This window comes from Mauremys reevesii, linkage group 7 (assembly GCF_016161935.1).
Source record: "Mauremys reevesii isolate NIE-2019 linkage group 7, ASM1616193v1, whole genome shotgun sequence".
Classification (NCBI taxonomy): Eukaryota; Metazoa; Chordata; order Testudines; family Geoemydidae; genus Mauremys; species Mauremys reevesii.
The window spans coordinates 95,786,492-95,806,909 of record NC_052629.1 but is presented as its reverse complement, the minus strand read 5'-3'; the positions used below and the strand labels follow the sequence as shown (position 1 = coordinate 95,806,909).

At 50.7% G+C, this 20,418-nt stretch overlaps 1 protein-coding gene across 8 annotated transcripts in view; it reads right to left on the bottom strand.

Annotated features, from left to right (window-relative positions):
- MARK2 (microtubule affinity regulating kinase 2) overlaps nt 1-20,418 on the bottom strand; it is a 106,936-nt gene that overhangs the window by 32,978 nt on the left and 53,540 nt on the right. The window contains exon 1 of one of the 8 annotated variants that reach the window (XM_039547453.1): nt 12,796-13,198. The exons of the other annotated variants lie outside the window; for them this stretch is intronic. Within the exon in view, the coding sequence (XP_039403387.1) occupies nt 12,796-12,834 (39 nt within the window). The 5' untranslated portion in view covers nt 12,835-13,198. Of the gene's footprint in view, nt 1-12,795; nt 13,199-20,418 lie in introns of those variants that run through there. 8 annotated transcript variants of the gene reach the window in all.

The following is a 20,418-nucleotide window of genomic DNA, read 5'->3' as shown; positions in this document are numbered from 1 at the left end:
CCAAATATTTCCCTGACACTGGAATTGCAGGCCACACAGTACCAGCCTCTCCCCCCCCTTCACTAGAAACCAGCCTCACGGAGGATTAGGCACATGCACTGCTATGAGTTCAGACATGACCTCCCCAAGCCCCAATACGCTCACACAGAATCAGAAACATGGCTGGGTTATAGCAGCTATGGGGAACTGGATGGAAACTGAATACACTAGGTTTTCTATTTCTGGCTCTGATGTACTACTCCCATCTGCTCTGTGCCTCAGTTCCCCCTCCATCCTTTGTCTATTCTGATTGATAGTGAGCTCTCTGGGGCAGGGACTGCCTGGACTGTGTTGAACTTAACATAAGAAAACATAAGAATGGCCATACTGGGTCATACCAATGGCCCACCTAGCCCAGTATCCTGTCTTCCAACAGTGGCCAATGCCAGGTGCTTCAGAGGGAATGAACAGAACAGGGGAATCATCGACTGATCCATCCCTGTTGTCCACTTCCAGCTTCTGGTAGGTAGATGCTTAGGACACCCAGTGTGTGGGGTTGCATCCCCGACCATCTTGGCGAATAGCGATCGATGGACCTGTCCTGCATGAACTTACCTAATTCTTTTTTGAACCCTGTTAAAGTTTTGGCCTTCACAACATCCCCTGGTAATGAGTTCCACTGATGGACTGTGCATTGTGTGAAGAAGTACTTCCTTTTGTTTGTTTGTTAATTTGTTGCCCATTAATTTCATGTGGTGACCCCTGATTCTTGTGTTATGGGAAGGGGTAAATAACACTTCCTTATTTACTTTCTCCACACCATTCATGATTTTATCATATTCCCCTTTAGCTGTCTCTTTTCCAAGCTGAACAGTACCAGTCTTTTTAATCTCTCCTCAAACTGCATCTGTTTCATCCCCACAATCATTTTTGCCTTTCTTTCTACCTTTTCCAATTCTTATACATCTTTTTTAAGATGCGCCGACCAGAGCTGCACACAGTATTTAAGGTGTGGGCGCACCATGGATTTATATAGCGGCATTCCTTTCCTAATGGTTCTTAACATTCTGTTAGCTTTTTTGATTGCTGCTGCACACGGAGCAGATGTTTTCAGAGAACTATCCATGACTCCAAGATCTCTCTTGAGTGGTAACAGCTAATTTAGACCCCATCACTTTGTATGTATAGTTGGGATGTTTTCCAATGTGCATTACTTTGCATTTATCAACACTGAATTTCATCTGCCATTTTGTTGCCCAGTCAGTTTCCTGAGATCCCTTTATAACTCTTTGCAGTCTGCTTTAGACTTAACTATCTTGAGTAATTTTGTATCATCTGCATATTTTGCCACCTCACTGTTTACCCCTTTTTCAAGATCATTTATGAAAATGTTGAATAGGACTGATCCCAGTACAGATCTCTGGGGGACACAGCTATTTATCTCTCTCCATTGTGAAAATTGACCATTTATTCCTACCCTTGGTTTCCTGTCTTTTAACCAATTACTGATCCAGGAGAGGACCTTCCCTCCTATCCCATGACTGTTTACTTTGCTGGAGAGTTTTGGTGACAGACCTTGTCAAAGGCTTTCTGAAAGTCCAAGTACACTATATCCACTGGATCACCCATGTCCACGTGCTCATTGATCCCCTCTACGAATTCTAATAGATTGGTGAGGCATGATTTTCCTTTACAAAAGCTGTGTTGACTCTGTTGTATTTGTGCAGGTGCTGAAGCACTGCTGTAATGCAAATTCTGGGGGTCATTGTGATTCAGGATTCCTGGCCTGAGGTGGAGGAGTTTCAGGCCACATTTTGAGAAAGTCTGAATAAGGCTGTGAATCCAGTCACCATGATTCTGAAGGGTCAGTTCAGCAGAGGCAGTTTCTATCAAGGGATGTCCCAGTGTTTAGAGCTGTAGCCAGCAAAGCACTCCTTGTGCATACCCAGCTTATACCAACAGAGTTGCACTTTCATCAGTCTATCTAGCTTATTCCAGTCCCCCTCCCACCCGTGAAACAGTTCTGGTTAAGCCCTATTCGCCAGCACAGCTCTATGGCTGGGGCTTTCACTTCACACCCCTGACCAACAGAGCTGTGCCAGCAGCAGCCCCTAGTGTAGTTCTGGCCTCAGGAGACCCAGGTTCAAGTTCCTGCTCTGTCACAGACTCCCAGTATGACCCTGGGCAAGTCACGTAGAGTGAAGTTTTCAGAAGCACCTGAAGTCCTGTTTTCAAAGTGGCCCTTAAGTGCCTGAGTCCAAGGCCTATTCTACACACAGGTTTTGTGCTGATATAACAGTGTCAGGGGTGCGTGTGATTACCAATATAATTCCACCAGTACAAGCCCTGGTGTGGATACAGTTATATTGATATAAAGGTGCCTTTATACCAGTGTAGCTTATTTCTCTTTCTGGATGGCAACAGCTGCACTGGTATAAAGCACCTTTATAGTGCTATAACTGTCTCTATGTAATGTATTTATATGGCCTCCATCACCACAGTATCAGGTGCCTCACAATCTAACGCATTTCCCTCCCAACCTTCCTGTGAGGAAGGGCAATGCTGTTATCTCCACTGTACAAATGGGGAACCAAGGCACAGAGAGACCGAGTGACCTGCCCAAAGGTCACCCAGGAAGCCTGTGGCAGAGCAGGGAACTGAACCCAGGTCTCAAGTCCTATGCTAGTGCCCTATCCACTGGGCCATCTTGCCTCCCAAAGTGCAAAGCAGTCACAAAGGGAACCACACTGGCGATCTTCTGATCCACCTGACCCACCAGGCCTCGTGATTCCATCACCTCCACCAGCTGGGCTAGTCAGCTCTAATGAGAGTGGGGTAGTTAAACCATTTCAAATGGTGTATAGAAAAGGCCTTAAGTGCTTGTGAATATTTTTATCCAAAGTCCCATTTTCAAAAGTGACTGGCGCAGGTAGGAGCCTAACACATGTCTACTCTGCGCCACAGTGCGGGCTACAGGGTGTGAATCGCAGAACACACCAGAGCGTCTCACAGTAACTGCCCTACGTGGATGTAGGTGGTGCGAATTAAAAGGTATCCTGTTCGTGTTAACGTTGTCCTCTTTTGGATAGGATGACGTTACCGTGAACTAGATACCTTTTCATTCACGTCAGCAGTGTCCACACAGGGCAGTTAGCATGAGACGCTCGGGTGCGCTCTGCGATTCACACCCTCCGGCACAGTGCAGATAAGCCCTAAGTCTCACTGGAAGTCCATGAGATTTAGGAGCCAGTGTTCCTGAGACCATTTTGAAAAGGGACATAAGCACTTTTGAACACTACCTATGGGCTTTGTGCCCCAATTCCCCATCTGTAAAATGAGAGAAAAGCACTGGCCTGCCCAGCAAAGGTATTGGGAGGCACTTGGATCCTATGGTGATGGGGTCCAGGTAAGTGCCTTAGACAGATCTATGTTGTTATAAGCTCCTGTCTTAGAGGAACCTGCTGGCAACTGCATATTCCCATTGACATGGCTTGATCTTGCATCCTAGTTGGGACAGGCAAGGGTGTTGTCTGTAGGTCCTACTGAAACACAATCATCAAGAATTCACTCTTTTAGCGGCCACTGGGATTTTGGGAAGGGGAAGAAGGCACTGCAGTGCCTGAATTGTCAGACTGGCATCTGCTGGAGAAAGGGCAATGGTAGGAGAAGCCTCTGCCTGGAGCAGCACAGAGAAGCCTGGCAAGGAAGGGAAGGGAGTATGTGGGCAATACGCTGGAGCTGATGCTGCCACGATATGCTTTAATTGTGCTCCCTGTAGGATTGCTAGCCATGAGCCCAGTGCAAAACCCTCCCGGAATCCCCTCAATCAGCAGAGCTAAGGGTGTTCCTCCAGCTGGTCCAACCCCATGGAGCAGACCACGAACAAGCACTATTGCTAGCGGCAATCCCCAGCCAGCCCCAAGATCAGGCTTCTGCAAGAAACACAGTACTCATCTAACCCAGGAAGCAGCTGCTGTTTAATTAGCCAGACAAAGGTTTGCAGACAGACACAGGGCCCATCAGCTGCAGAGTTCCCTCCAACCTTCCCTCACCTGAGGTGCAGATGGAGGCTGCTCTAGACACCCCCGTGGCAGGGAACGGATCCTGCTCCGGGCGGGGCGGGCGGAGAGCACAGCTTGTTGAGAAGCTTGGAAGAAACACTGCAAGTCCAAAGGGTTTGGCAATACGATCTGAAGTCCTCAGCACTAACAAGCGGGCCCAAAGGCCCACCCACAGAGCCGCCTCACGGGGGGGGGGACGGACCATAGCCAGAAGGAGTAACCTCTACACTCTCTCAATTGTTATTGGTATTGCAGGCATGCCTAGGAGCCCCAGTCATTGACAGGATCTCACTGTGCTACGTGTGTACAGAGAAAGAACAGAGACAGTCCCTGCCCCACACAGCTTTCAGACTCAGGGTATGTCTTCCCTACCCGCCGTATCAGCGGGTAGCAATCGATTTCTCTGGGATCGATATATCGCGTCTCATCTAGACGCGATATATCGATCCCCGAACGCGCTCATGTCGACTCCGTAACTCCACCAACGTGAACAGCGGTAGCGGAGTCGACATGGGGAGCCGCGGACGTCGATCCCGCGCCGTGAGGACGGTAAGTAATTCGATATCAGATACTTCGACTTCAGCTACGTTATTCACGTAGCTGAAGTTGCGTATCTTATATCGATTTTCCCCCATAGTGTAGACCTGCCCTCAGTATAAGAAGGGGCAATTACTTTAATTTCATCATTGAGGCCTGTGTCTCTGTAGTATGTGAGTGCCTCGCAATCATTTATGGACTCACTCCTCTGGTGGGATAGGGAAGGGCTACCCCCATTTTACCTGTGGGGGGAAACCGAGGCAACAAGGCACCTTAACTCTTTGGTGCAGGGACCATCTTTTTGTTGTGTGTTTGTACAGCACCTAGTACAATGGGAGTCCAGGTCTGCGACAGGAGCTCTTTGGCCACTACAGTAATACAAAGAAATACGGGGAGTCTGTGGCTGAACCAAGAATGGAACCCAGCTGCCCTGAGCTTCAGCCCAGCCCCCTGCCCACTAGACTATTGTTCCTACCCCAGACTGGGGAGGAGGGGAGTGAGATTCTTCTCAAGTCCAGAAGAATCAACTGAAGTGAAGTTTGCTTTGAGTACAGAGTTGCTTCTGGACGTAAACAAATAATCACATTAGGCCTCCTCCAAATGGTACCCAAGGGCAATCAGGCTTGTTTCAGCTCTGCATCTACTGGGGACGTTTTCCTCAGCCGAACACATAACTAGCCAGCAACACCAAGCTCAGGGCAGCAGGTTCAGACTAGGACACAAGCCCCCAAATGCTCAAAGGTCTTGGAGAGAGCAGAAATGCAGCTGTTTGTCTACAGGGGCACCCAAATCAGGGGCGGTAAGATACAGATGGAAATGAGGATCCCCTTTGCCCCAAGGGGTTTGGAAGCCAGGTACTGCTCCGTGCCCCCATTCGACCCAGGGATGCTGGCTCCACGGTGTGAAAATATAGGCTGAGAACATTTGTTTAGACAGCACACACACCCTTCCCTCTGGCTTCCTGCACTGCTCGGGTCTGGCTCTTCAAGGACATTGTGGGCCTTGGCTCTCCAGGCTCCGCCTCGGCAGGTGAGCCACTATGCTAACGGCACCAAGGAGCTGCTGCATTGCTCATCTATAATTCATGTCCTGACAGGGAAGGAGGGAGGGGGAATGCCAAGCAGAGGGAAAGCCAGAGAGAACCTTAACCCCTCTGCGCCAGGCGTGGATGTGCTTTCACTAGGCATGGACAGCGGGTGCACAACCATCACCGGCACAGGCTGCAGGGTCTAAAGCTTGGCCAGGCCAGGCCAGTTATTTGGATGGAAGGCTGCAGGGGGCTGTGGGTGACTTTCCTCATCTCAGGACTCGGCACAAGGCATCAGCACAGCATTCAGGGACAAAGCCCTGCCTGAGACACTGTCTTCCCAAAAAGGCCTAAGATTGTGAGCAGATCAGGCTGCCAATCGTGGAAGATCGCATGCCACTTTCTATGGGGATAGGGGTGTTGAGTCTCCTGAACTCCCCTGCAGTTTGCTGAGAACAGTGTCCCTTCTTCCCCATCGTGAAGCTGTTGTACAGCACTGCTGGGAACCGTTACAACAGCTGCTGCATTACACCTCAGAGGTTGGCACAGAGTTAAAGCGGCCTGAGGAATGACGATGAGCATCCAGAATTTAAAATACAATGAAAGCATCCCTACTGCCTCACTGGCTCTTCCCTGCTAGCCTCAGCCACCCTTCATTGTCCTTATTAGTTCTCCTCTAGCACACACAGACAAACACCCCTCATCTTGACATGACATCTGTTACCATGGATCACTTTGCTTATATGCTACATCCCTTTCCCTCAACTCTTTGGCTTGTCTTCAGGACACATGCTCTTCGGGACAGAAACCATCATGGCTGTCTGTACAATGCCTAGCACAATAGGGCTATGCCAAGCATGGGGAAAAGACTGTCTGCCAATCTCAAAAAAAATCAAGGAAGAGTCTCTCTTCTCTTCCTACAGATTCAGAGATTTTCAGGCCTTAATGCACCACTGTGATCATCCAGTCTGACCTCCTGCATAGCTTAGGGCATAGATGTTCACCTAACAGTTCCTGCATGGAGCCCATATCCTCTTGCTTGAGCTGAGCATGCCTGGGTGTGATGCATAGGGGAGTGGCCTTTGGATATATTTATAAGACATGTTCCAACTCCAGTCTATGAGCGCTCAGATACAGACAAACAGTTCCCCAAAGCCAGTGAGTTCAGATACTCGGGCACCAAAGGGAAACGAAGCCAAAGAGAGGTCAGCCGGGATCAGACCCAGGCCTGGTACCAAGCTCTGTTGGACGCTTCAGCCAATGGCGCAAGAAGCTAATAGTAGGTGTTAGGGGAAGACCTGGCCCCTGGAAAAGTCCCCAATGGTTAGAGGTTAGCTTATGCCCTGAAGCATGAGAAGGTTCATCTCTGTTCCAAAACCTTTCCCTTTTCAGCATTTGCTACTGTAACCCAGGATATTCCTATTCTCCAGGATAAATGGGAATCGTGGCAGAAGCAAGAGCTACATCTTTTCCATCTTCAAATTCAACAAACAGAAGGATCAGTCTTCCCCCACTCCGTGCAGATTCCAGCTTCCCAAGGTCAGGCCAGGCGCAGAAGTCCTTGGCATCAGAGCCCCGTGTGACAAACAGCAAAGCATGCCATGAACCCACGCCTAGCAGAGGACTCCTCAGAGGCAGCTTGTTCTAGCTATTCCATGAAGCTGGCATTTTAGGAAAAACAGGTACTGTGCTCCTTGCTTGCCTACCCTCTGCTCTGCAAGGGCGTTCTCTAAGCCTCCATGCGTTCATCACAGCCTTTAGCGTGGGAAGCTAATGGGAAGGGGAGACCAGTTTAATACGAGGCACAGCAAAAATAATCCACCCAGCAGGCCCCTAGGTCTGAGCAGGAGGTTTGATCTGTCGGCATTACATGTTCAAAAGCAAAACAGCTCTGTGTTTAAACTGGGGCCTGTGACAAGCAAGAGACTCTCCTGCCTGCTGCAGCCTTGAGAACTGCACCCCAACCACAGCAAGATTCCCCTGTCCACTGTCTAACCCTTCCCCTCTGTCGTATGGGATCATTTCCTGCGCTGGGACAGATTGCAACAAGGAGAGAACCACCTCACTCCTGCCTCCAAACCCAGACTATGTGCTCCCAATTCTGGGCAGTAGCTGAATTCACGTTCTCTTTGCTGGGATGTCTGTGCCTCACAAGTCTCCTCCTATCTGACAGGACACCAGAGCCAAGGTGTTTCATACCTGGAGTAACGTGGCTGGGTAAGGAGCCATGCTGGGTTTGGAGTTGCTCGAGTGCTGTTACTGATCCCCGGATCAGCCCCTGTCTGCAAACAGTCTAACTCTAAGCTGCTCTTCTGGGAGCTTGCTGGGAAGCTGTTTGCCAAGAACAGCTTAACATTCTGGCTATGACTCTCCCTGGCCCCCAGGTCTCTCTGCAGGAGGCCAGCACCATTTACTTCTTCAAACAGGCTCACAGCAGTGCTCCTTCCCAGAGTCTCCATTTTACCTTCCCGCTGACCCTGTTCAGAAACACACCAAGCTCCTGTTGCAACTCCAGACACATCTAATTAAACTACTGGCTGTGGAAAAGCTCCCATTTCAGCAAGCTTATGCTTTACAGTGAAATGAGTGCTGGTCTATTTGATTTCCTTGTAGGTAGGAGGCCCCTCTGCCCTGATTCTAAAAGGGCCTCTTCTACCCCCTCTACAGAGGGGTCAGCAGCAGGGCCAATTCTCCTGGGCCTTCTGGGACATGGAATCTCCTCCCATAAGGATCAAGGGCCTGGTTCATTTTCCATGGGGCAAACAGTCACCTGTTGCAGCTGCTGAGGAGGGCTTGAACTATCTACAGCTTTGCTGCTTTTGTAGCTCCATGAGGAAGAAGTTGTGGGAGGCAGTGTGACCTAATGGATAGAGCACTGGACTAGGACTCGGGAGGTCTATTCCTGGCTTAGCTGCTGGCCGATTCTGGGGCAAGTCACTGCCCCTTCCTATTCCTCAGTTTCCCCATCTGTCAGTAATGACCCTGATATCCTTTGTAAAGCGCTTTGAGATCTACTGATGAAAAGCACTATAGAAGAGCTAGGGATGATTATTTTCAAAGATCGCAGAGGAGCTATCCATCTCTTTGAGATCCCCTTCCCTCTTCGTAGGGATGTATGTAGATTCCATTAGCCAATCAGGCTGCCTGTAGCAGCCTCCTGTGAGAGGTTCACTGGGGTCACCTAGCTAGAGGATGCTCATCAGGAAAGTCCTCACACTCAGTCATGGCACTGATTAGTGACAGATCCCCTGAATGCCACATGCCAAGGAGCAGCCCAGATCCTGCAGGATGTATGTGCTAATATTTGCAGAGCATGTTAAGCTATGGAAACAATCACAGAAGAGAGAGGAAACAGAAGTCATAACTAATGATAAAAATTTGGGGAGTGATATTGAACCTCACGCATCAGGGCTTTTGAGCTGATCTCGGTTGATCTATTAGAGGCCAATCTGAGCCATATATATGTGGGGAAAGATTATCCCACATCTCCCCATGGTGGATTTCTTACACCTTCCTCTGAAGCAGCTGGTGTTGGCCACTGTTAGACAGGATAATGGGCTAGATAGATCTTGGGTCTGATCCAGTCTGGCAATTCCCAATTCCTGTGCCTTGGTACTCTGGTATTTGCTCTTCTAGCAGGTGGCCCAGTAGACAGCTGTTAGCAATAATATCTTAGATTTCAACAATACCTTTTCACTCCAAGGAGTCCCCCGCAAAAAAACAAACAAAAAACCCACCACTGAAATGCAGCCACCTCTGGGATGGTGAACGGTAGCTGTTTATCACTAAGCAGTTTTGGACAAAAAGATAGAGTTACAATTAGACATCAGCTAGAGAGTCCAAATAAAATAACCCAAACTGGGGCTTGGCCAGGATACTGGGATTACCACCCAAACTCCTTGCAATACAGATTGCAGCTGTTTGTGGTCAGCACCTCAGTTTTAGGCCTTATTTGAAAGGTGGCACCACTAGCAATACAGCCTCTCCAGCACTGGGCTGGATCCTCATTTGATGGGAGACCAGTCCCTATGGAATAGCTAATCCCACTTCCTTCATTGGACACCTCTCAGAAATAGAAGTGAGATATGACAGCCACAAAGGGCCATAAGCTCAATAGTCCATGTGCCCATAAAGAATTCTCCAAAAAAAGTCAGGTTAAAGCTTAGTATTTGGGGGAAGCATGGACAAAGTGCCTTTGGAAGGCAGAGGGGATTCATAGGTTCCATAAGCTCCATCCACTGTATGTTGTGACCCTTAGTAGTTACCGATCACTAGCTGGCTAAAAAATACCATCTCACTGTTTCCTTGTACTCCCCCATCAGCCTCTCTGTATCCCCTTGTCGCCTTTCCTCTTCTGCTCAGACTGGAAGCTCTTTGGGGCAAGGACTGTCCCTTTGTTCCATCTTTGTACAGTGCCTTGCACAATGGTACATGACTGGAGCTCCTGGTGCTACTGCAGTACACACAATTATCCAACCTAATCTGCATTGCTGCAGCAATCAATTTGCAGTGGGAGCTGAACTCACTCAATTATACAGGATCAAAGATGTCAGTCATATAGAGTAGCAGCCAGTAACCAGCCAACCAACTTCCATCTCCTAGAAGCCCACCAGGCAGGCCCCTTTGGAAGTGGTTCAGGGAGCTAGTTTCCACAGCAACAGCTCCCTTCTTAGGGAGGCACATGGCATGTCAGCAAGCGCAGGGTAGGGAGAGCACAAAAGGGTGTTTGGAAGGAGGGGAGCCTGGCCGCTGAACCAGTGGCAGACACACTGCAAAGTGGCTCATCATCAGGGTTGAGATTATGATGCCACCCATATGAGATAAAAGTCTCTAAAGCAGGGGTGGGCAAACTACGGCCCAAGGGCTGGATCCAGCCTGCAAGATGTTTTAAACTGGCCCGCGAGCCGCACCACACAGCTCGGCCCCCCTCCTGCTGGGGCGCAGGGTCGGGGGCTGCACCACGCGGCTCCCAGAAGCCGCGGCATGGCCCCACTCCATCTCCTATGCGCTCCAATGGCCCCCTCCAGCACTCCAATGGGAGCTGCAGGGGCGGTGCCTGGCTGAGCCTCCGTTGTAGGAGCTGGAGAAGGAAGGGACATGCCACTGCTTCCAGGAGCTGCTTGAGATAAGTGCCGCTTGGAGCCTGCACCCCTGAGCCTCTCCCCATGCCCCAACCCTGATCCCCCTGCTGCTCTCCAAACCCCTTGATCCCAGCCTGGAGCACCCTCCTGCATCCTCAACCTCTCATCTCCAGCCCCACCCCAGAGCCCGCATCCCCAGCCAGAACCTGCACCCCTTCCCACACTCCTGCCCCAGCCCTGATCCCCTTCCCACCATCTGAACCCCTAGCTCCCAGCCCAGAGAACCCTCCTACACCCTAAATGCCTCTTCCCCAACCCCACCCCAGAGCCCTCACCCCCTCCAGCACCCCAACCCCAATTTTGTGAGCGTTCATGGCCCGCCAAACAATTTCTATTCCCCGATGTGGCCCTCGGGCCAAAATGTTTGCCCCCTCCTGCTCTAAAGCAAGTTGCCTGACATGACACCAAATCCACAAACCAAGAGGACATGCAAGCCTATGCCCCCAGCATGTAATGGAGAGAAGCAGTGAGCTACAGAGAGCAAGGAAGAGTTTCCCCTAAACCAGTGCTTCTCAGAGTGGTGGGGTCCATGAGCCATCAGCTGCCGGTCTGTGGCAAGTTTCCTCATAAGAGCATTGAATAGGATAATATGGCACCGGTCCATGGCACATTGGAAAAAAAAAAATTGCCGGTCCCCCACATCAGATAGCTTGAGAAGCACTGCCCTGACCAGTAACCTCAGATATAGAAAGGTGTGCACCTAACTGGGGGGCGGGGTGGGGGGAAGGATGCAGCCAGGATTCCTGGGTTCTGTTTTCAACTCTGGGAGAAGAGTTCGGTCCAGTGGTTAGTGCTAGGGAGGCTGGGACCCAGGACCAGGAGAGCCCATTCCCAGCTTTCCTCAACAACCTGCAGTTCGACTTGCACAAGGACACTTCATCTTCCTATGGCTGAATTTCCACCACCACACCTCCCTCACTGGGGCAGAGGCTGCTTAAGGGAGCCTTTTGCCGTTCTATAGTGCTTTTCCCCGACAATCTGCTACCGTTTCTGAAGGAGATTCGTAGGCTGTGGTTGCCCTAGGCTGTGGCTGCCTGGGAGCAAGGAAAGCAAACATCCCTTATCTCCACGTAGCTTTCATTCCCCTGCCCTACCCCAGTTTATCGGAGCTATACAGTCAGAGGTGCTTGCTCTCCATTTCACAGCAAGAAGAGTTTGCCACCAGTCTCCGTGAGAGGTGTACATTTTAAAATCAAGGTCTTCAATGGCTCTATGCACCCTTGGGGTCTGACACTAGAGCTGCCAGGAAGTAGCTGCTGACTGCAAATGCATGCTGGGTAACTCTATGCAAATGATAATCCTGAGTTTCCAGGGTTTCTGTACAGCTTTTATTACCAGAGCAGCATGCCCTGGGCAAGTATCTCACCCAGGGTGTGGCAGCGTGGAACGCTGGACACTGAATGGGGAAAGCCATGCTGTTATTCTGGCTGGAGGAGCAGAGCGTGGGAAAGGCCACCAGGGCACCCTGATCCACAAGCTCAGATGCTGGTGCCGCTGGGGGACTGGGGCTATCTCCAAGTGCTTGCTCAGATGTTAAAGAAGAGCTTATTTGTTAAGTCTCATTGTTCCTTGATGCACAGAGGCCCGGGGAATACCCTCCCACATAAATTCCCTACCTGGGGTCATTTCCCAAAAGCCAGAGGCTGGAATCCTGGTGCCTGGCACAGCCACTACCTGTGACCTGGGGCTGCAGAGGAAGTGCAGCTCCCAACACTCCTGGGAGGCGGGCACACCTAATTAAGTGCTGACTTGGCCAGGGAGGGAGGCAGACAGCTGTGTGGCCACTGAACAAGCTCAGACCTGACTGGGGCGACACGCGGGGGTGGGTATCGCATGTACAGCCTGTTTCAGAGGAAGGCAATGTACCGACCTACTGCACGGGGTAGAGATAGAGGACACCTGTGATCCTTCAGCAGGCTTTGTCTCTGAATCCAACAGCTGAACTCTAAAGTGTGCAACAAACCCAACCCCCCTGCCTCCCCAAACCCAAGACCCAGCTCTTTGATCATCTCTCTCCCGTTTGTCTCAGGATCACGCCCTGAACACTTACTCCAGCCATGGGCCTTGTGTATGTGCTCCCTCTGCTCATCAAAAGCCGTCTTCTCCCCCTCCCTTCACACAATCTCAGCAACTGTGGCGCAAGCGCCTTCTCTGTAGCGTCTGTAGTCTGGAAGGGCAGACGCTGTATCTCATTGGCTCTCCATTCCGGACCCCAAATGGAAACGTCTCTCCCCCCTCATTTATATCACTTCAGCCAGCTGGTAAGAGAGGGAAAATAACTCCAACTTATTCCGAGTGCCTTTGTGGGAAGAGGCACGCCAGGGAACAAAGCTGTCTCATCTCTCCTTGTTAGCCTCCGCAATCCCTCTTCTGAAGTGGTGAAGGAGAGTAGTAACAAACGGCAGCAGACAAAGTGAAACTCTTCAGAAGGAGCAAAGTACAGGAACAGCCCAGGCAAGCCACTTCCCCCACCAACCGGCAATGGGACTCCGCCTTCGATACCTGAGCAAGCCACACCTTTCGCAATCTCCCTGATTGCTAACCCAGAGCCCGGCCTGTTTTGCAATTCATCAGTTTCAGGCTAACTCCGCAACTTCCCTAAAAAGCACCACAGGTAGCAGAAGCACTGGGATTACCGAGAGCTTCAGGGTGTAGTCTGGCTTTGAGTCCCAAGATCCATCAAGGGAGGAAGGCAAACTTCCACCATAACCCACTAGTACTTCTTCCCATTGGGCAAGGTGGGAGGAGAACGGGCCTTAGGCTGGGGGAAGGACAGAGTTACAGCAAGTCACGATTCTTCCCCCACAGGAAGTTGCCTGCCCCACCCTTGGTTGCAATGGGCAGGGCTCTTCAGTCAGTGAGTGTGAGAAGGAAATGCTCAGCCTGAAAAAAAGAGTATGAAGTTAATGCTCTACCTGCACCAGGTGGCCTGCAAGCCCCTAAGCAAGATGAACAGATCAGGGGCAGCTCTCACTACAGAGTTCAAAAGGGAATCAAATGCTGCTAAATGAGAGCAGTGTGGGGGCAGGGGGAGATTAGGGTAGAATGCAGTGATATGCCACCCCCAACTCCCCTAGTGGGTGGCTCCTAGCCTGTCACATCCGTGTGCACACACCCTTTTTGAGAAATCCTTGTACAGCAGCCAAACCACAGGCTGGGGAACACAGAGGCAAGATGGCTAAGTCAACACAATGCACCGGGGCTGTCACAGAATCTGGGCGGGGGGGGCGGGGGGAAGGGGGAGGAGAGCTTCCCCACTGGCTACAAGGAAGTCAAGAGCTATGCTACAGCGCTACTCAGTTAAGGCTGTCAGCTCACAACCAACAGCCCCAAGACCCTTGGCACAGCAGCCCCATCCCATCAACAACCTGATGTTACAAGGAAGGGGGCTCAAAATTCAGTAAGAAAACCAGTAATTCTTTAGCTTGGTGGGTTTATTTTCTGGTGAAGCATGCAGTATGCAAGGGCTATAGGAGAACAGTTAGAGGAAGGGGCTGGGAGCCCGAACTCCAGGGTTCTTTCTTCAGCTCCAGGAGGGGGAGGAGGACCTACTGGTTAAAGCAAGGAGCTCGAAGCCAGGACTCCCAGGTTCTTTCCCCAGCTTTGGGAGCAGGGCCTAGTGGGTTAGAGCAGGAGAGCTGGGAGCCAGGACTCCTGGAGTCTATTATCCCAAGCCTTAGCCCAGGGCAAGGAACAGTCTTTGTTTTCTTTGTACAGTGCCTACCACAAAGGGATTCTGGTCCATGACTGGGGTTGCTACAATACAAACCATCACCAGCCTCTAACACTGTCAGTTAAACAATATTCTCCTCATTAAAGCCCTTAAAGAATTGGGGAGAATAAACTCCCACCCTGTCCCACACAATCTTAACTTTAACCTTCCAACACTTCACGGTTAAGTGATTTAACAGACAACAGGATAAAGCTAGAGGACCAGCCTCTGCTCATTCACACTGGTGCAATTAGGAGTCACCCCAACTTCAGTAGTTACAACTGTAATCAGGTTTCTAGAGACCAAATGGAGGAGACAGCCTAGAATCTTCACCCGTCCACACCTCAGATACATACAAATACAAGCGTGTCCTCGGAAAACTTCTTAGCAAGAACACAGGCTTCTGACTAACAGTAGCAGGATGGTGGGAGCCCCAGTCATGGACGGGACCCCAACATGCCAGGCGCTGTACACATGGGGGAAATCAGAACCAGGGGCGGCTCTAGGTATTTTGCCGCCCCAAGCACGGCAGGCAGGCTGCCTTTGGTGGCACTCCTGCGGGAGGTCCAATGAAGCCGCGGGACCAGCAGATCCTCCACAGGCATGCCACCGAAGGCAACCTGCCTGCTGCCCTTGCGGCGACCGGCAGAGCGCCCCCCGTGGCTTGCCGCCCCAGGCACATGCTTGGTGTGCTGGGGCCTGGAGCCGCCCCTGATCAGAACTACAACAAACAGCACTGAATGCACAGATCGGACTTAAGATTGTGCCAACACTACAGTGTGTGGAGTAAATCACATTCCCTCATAGCTACTATCCAGGGAAAGGAAAGACACCAAGGATCATTGAAGCTAGATTCCCAGCACAGGGACAGAGGCACACAATGTTTTAATATCCATTCTTTTTCCTATTAAACACTGAGAAAAGTCAAAGACAATTTCAGAGACAACAGGAAACAAAAGTTCCTTTCCACTCCCAACACGCACAGAATCCCAGAATCCCCCTGGCACAGTCCCACCACTGCACACAGGTGACTCACAAGCCCTCTTGAAACCTGCCTCTCACACCTGCTGCCAACTTAACTTCTCCAGCAGCGCCCTCTCAGTTCCTTGCATTTACGCACGAGAGGCTTTGATAAAAGAGCGGATTCAAGCTGCCAAGGGGTTAACCTTTGAACATGACGGATAGCAGATGCGGCGGCATCCATACACAGCACTAACGCGAGAGGGTATTGACACTGATGACAGGAGCCATGGAGCCAGAGGCACTGTCAGAATTACTTGCATCTTCTAGTATATTATGTTCCTTCAGTAGCCTTTCTGCTTTACCAATAGGTGATTTCAACAGGGAGCTGCTGAATAGCAGGAGAGTAAGGGCTCTATGCTGTCCTAGATCCATACACAGCACTTAGGCTAATAGGAAGCCTGCATGCAGTATGCAGAACCTCACTGTCCTGGTGTGGAGAGAAGCCTAGACAAAAGCCTTCTGGGGAATGGGAGGGTGACTGAAGAAATAACTGGAGAATGTAATCTAGTAGCGCAGCTGGGATTCAGGGCTCCAACCCCAGCTCTGGAAGGAGAGTGGGGTCTAGTGGGTTAGAAGAAGGGAGGCTGGGATTCAGGGCTCTAGCCCGAGCTCAGGGAGACCTAGCAGTTCTAGTAAGGCACTGGAAGCACCAGGACTCCTAGGTTCTTTTCTCAACTGCTTGTGAGATTTTAGGCAAGTCTCTTCACCTTTTTGTTCTTATTTCTCCATATAAGGCTAAAGCTTTATAGTTTGAGGTTTGGAGATGGGGCAGCCCCTCCCGACCCACCCTTCTATTCGATCAAGGGCTGCTTCATACAGCAGCAGCACTTGCTGTCACTGAGGCACTGCCTCCCATGGTGGGGTGCGTACATGTGCCCATCAGTGAGGCAGACATCAAACCCAATGCATTCCTGGCAGGTCAAGGCTGACATAACTGCTGGCAGCTGTAGGAAGCTGCTCCCTTGCATCACAACTGTCTGCACCACACCTCAGCTGGGGATACATATAGGCCTTCAGTTATCTGCTATTGATGCATCATGCTAGTAGCAGCAGGGTTAGGGAGGTGGGAAGGGTTGCCTGTAAAGACCTCCTCCCCCTACCCCTTGATGTAGGAGTCCAGGGAGAAATGGATTCCAGCCGACAAGGCCCTTCCTCGTGTGTGGTTTGGGAAATGCAGGCACTGCCCCTTCCCTCTACCTCTGCTCTTCTCTGTATTCGATTCACACACCCTCTGAACGCCAAGCCTGAAATTTCCACATGCAATCACCTTCCTAGGTCCCTTGAAGTAAAGCAGGTAATTCATCTGAGTCTGACAGACATTTCATGCTACAGGTGGTGTCAGGAAGCGAGGGGTAGCAGGGGAACAAAGCACAAAGCTCACCAGAAGCCTCCAGCCCAATGCCTTCCAAGGGTACCTGCCACTCACTTGACCCATGTGAGAAAAAGGCTGATGCATTTAGTGAGGCAATTTGCTTCCATGTCGAGAATATGGAGGGTGGGGACAGCAAGTGGGGGTGGGGGAAAGCTTCCTCTCCTCCATCCCCTACCACATCTCCTGCTCCTCCAAGGCCACCACTAAATTAGCAGAGGCTGGAGATAACAAAAGGCTGTTGTTTAAGCCTTAACGGAAGCTCTGCCAACTGGGTAGAGGCTAGATAGACAGAGGACTCCAAGCCAAGGGCACTTCTGAGGCAAACACTGAACAGCCTCTATTGTGCTGTTTTATTTTGGACACCTTGCACCAAGGACAGATGGTGGGCCCACACCCCCTTACACACCTAAACTCCTTGCAAAGACCTAGCATACCCTGTTCTATAGCCCCTTCCAGCCAAGAAAAGCCACTTCCGGTGGCTGGCACACAGCTAGCCCATGTTGGGTAGCTGGGGAGGGAGCCCTGCAATGAGTCCCACTAATGTGGCGGCCCAGAGGATCTGGTGTTCATTAAGACCAGCCAGGAGCTCTGTCTAGAAGCCTCACGCTGGAACTCTTGTCCCGGAAGGAGAGAGGGTTGGTATTTCAACCTGTGGAGCTGGGGGGAGGCAGGGCTCATACATAAGGCTACGTTTTAGTCACAGGTATTTTTAGTAAAAAAGTCAGACAGGTCATGGGCAGTAAACAAAAATTCACGGCCCGTGACTTGTCCATGACTTTTACTAAATGTACTGGTGACTAAAACATGGGAGGGGAAGCTGCCCAGGGGCCCACAGGTGCTGGGGCAGGGCAGCCTGGGTGCTGGTAGGGCAGGCAGCGGCACATAGCCTGGGACCCCCGCTGGTGCTGGAGGGGGGTGGTGCTTACTTGGGGGGCAGCTCCCACTGGCAGTGCCCTGCAGGCGGAGGCAGAGCGTAGAGCTACCTGGCCACGCTTCTGCCTAGCAGCTGAGCGAGGGGGGGTGGTGGATGTCCCCACTTCTGGGGAGCCCCCCCAAGTAAGCACTGCCCAGAGCCCGCCTCACCCCATCCCAAGCCTCAATCTCCTGCCCCCTCCTACACCCAATCTCTGCTGCTGGGAGGTGGGGGTGGGCACGGTGGCCTGAGACTGCCCCAGCAGTGGCCGGTGCGCCTGGTGCAGGGGCTGCTTGAGCTGCCTCGAGCCAGGCGCACAGGCCGCTGAAAAAGTCAGAGGTCACGGAACCCGTGACAGACTTGTAGCCTTACTTATGCACAGAATCCTCCCAGCCCTGCTGCCTTTTCCTGGCGCCTGGATTGTCACTATAAGGAGGTTTCCGCTGCAATATGTACAGAGCTATTTAATTCTACAATCTCTGGGTGGCACAAGCCATTCCCAGGACCACTGTGAAAAAGCAAAGGGCAGGGATTCTCACCCTTCATTGCACCGCAACCCCCTTCTGACCATAAAAATTATTACACAACCCAAGGAGGGGGGGAAGGGGGACTGAAGCCCGAGCACATCCAAGCCCCACTGACCCAGTCAAGGTGACGGGTAAAGCTGAAGCCCAAGGGCTTCTTCCCCAAGTGGGGGGCCTGTAACCTGAGTCCCAACATACAGGGCTGAAACCATCAGGCTTCAGCCTCGGGTGGTGGGACTTGTGCTTCGGCCCCAGCCCCCAGCAAATCTAAGCCAGCCCTGGTAATCCCATGTTGTGACCCACTTTGGGGTCCCAACCCAGTTTGAGAACCGCTAGCATAGAGTGTTAAACTACTCGGCAGCATCGCCTGGTAACAAGGCAGCAAGACTACCATGCACACACTACAACTGGCTATTCCTCCCCTTGCATCCCCTCTCCTCCAGCCCATTAGACCTTCCCCTAGCTTCCCAGAGAGATTAACAAAGAGCAATCTTCCCTAAGGTAAGGCCATGTGTTCCATCCCCCATGTGGACTCCAGAATGTTCAGTAAGCGCTGTCCCCCTGAGGAATGACAGCATGGCCACCTCCCGTTAATATGCTCAAGCAGTGGTCCATTAGACTTGCAGATGTGCCCAATAAAACTAATATGTTGCTACTTGGGCTTTAATGATAGTAACCAGGGATTTGCAGCCACTGAAAGTCTCTTACCATCATCTGCTCAACAACCACCTTTTATCTTCTTTCTGCCCCTCCTCCAAAGTCTTCCTCCTGGCACTTGGAGCAGAAAAACTCAGTCCTCTTGCACACGCTTTGAGTCAAACAGGCGGCAGCTCCGATTAGGGTGGGATTTAAGAGCCAAAGAGGCCAGCCTGACCGTCCCTGCGCTCTTAAGCCAAAGGAGCAGCCAAAGCATCTGCTCAGACAGAGAACAGCTGCTCGCAACCCTACCCCAGCCATAGCTAGGATGTCAAGCACAACCTCCCAAGTAGACACACATCAATCTGATTTCAAGTAAATCCTGCATGCCATGAAGGTGCGGCCACAGAGCAAGCAGGCCTGGGTCATTCTGGTTTGCAGACAAGGGACTGTCACTGAGGCAGATTTCTTGGCACAGCTTGCTAGTTGTTTGACCTCTGCTTTTGGGGTTGCCAAGAAAAGACGTGAGAAGCAAATAACAGTATACAACTAAACTCAGTCCAGCCCCACAACAGGCTGGTGCTAGGGAGGCAGTGTAGCTTAGTGGGTAGGGCACTGGCCTGGGACTTTGGAGACCTGGATTCAATTCCTGTCTCTGGGAACTGCACCCAAGCCTGGTGTTTCTGGCCTGCTGGGTGACCTTGGGCAAGTCCCCTCACTGTAACTCAGTTTTCCCCTCTGTAAAATGGGGATAATGAAACCTAGCTCCATTGTAAAGTGCCTTGAGATCTACAAATGAAAAGCACCATGTAAAAGCTAGGGATTACTACAATTATGGAACACCCCATCAAATATCAGGACTTCAGATGTCCTAGGCTGCAGTTCTTGGAAGCAAAGTATACAGTGTATCTGTTACAATCCCAGTTTCCACACAAATGGATATTCACAAAAGGTACTGTATGTATGTTTGGCAGAATTCATTTTTTTAAAATAGTTTTAACAGATAACATGGACGTTCTACGCATTTTTTAAATTTTTATCAATTGAAATTTTCACAAATCACAGGAAATTATGTGGGGGCACAATTATTTAATGACAACTGAAGTTGAGATTCAAAAAGTTAAAGCTTTATTGCCATTAAAACAAACTGTCAACATCACATGTCAAAATATACTAAGTAAATATCCCTAAATCAAACTCCAGTAAGTTCTCAAGCAGCATCTTTCTTTCTTTGCCTACCTGTAAATTTTCTATCATCATGGATGGAAATATTTTTGCACTGGTTTGTGTACACATGGCAAAATTAATATTTACAGGTAAAAACCTCATCTTTCCAAGCCAACTTACCTGCACTACACTGTCCCTCTGACCTCCCCCCCCCATTCCCATAGGCTCTGAGCACCTCAAGCTTAAATGTATTCATCCTCTCATCACCCCTGCTTGGAAGCCCTATTATCCCCATTTTACAGATGGACAGCTGAGGCACAGACACT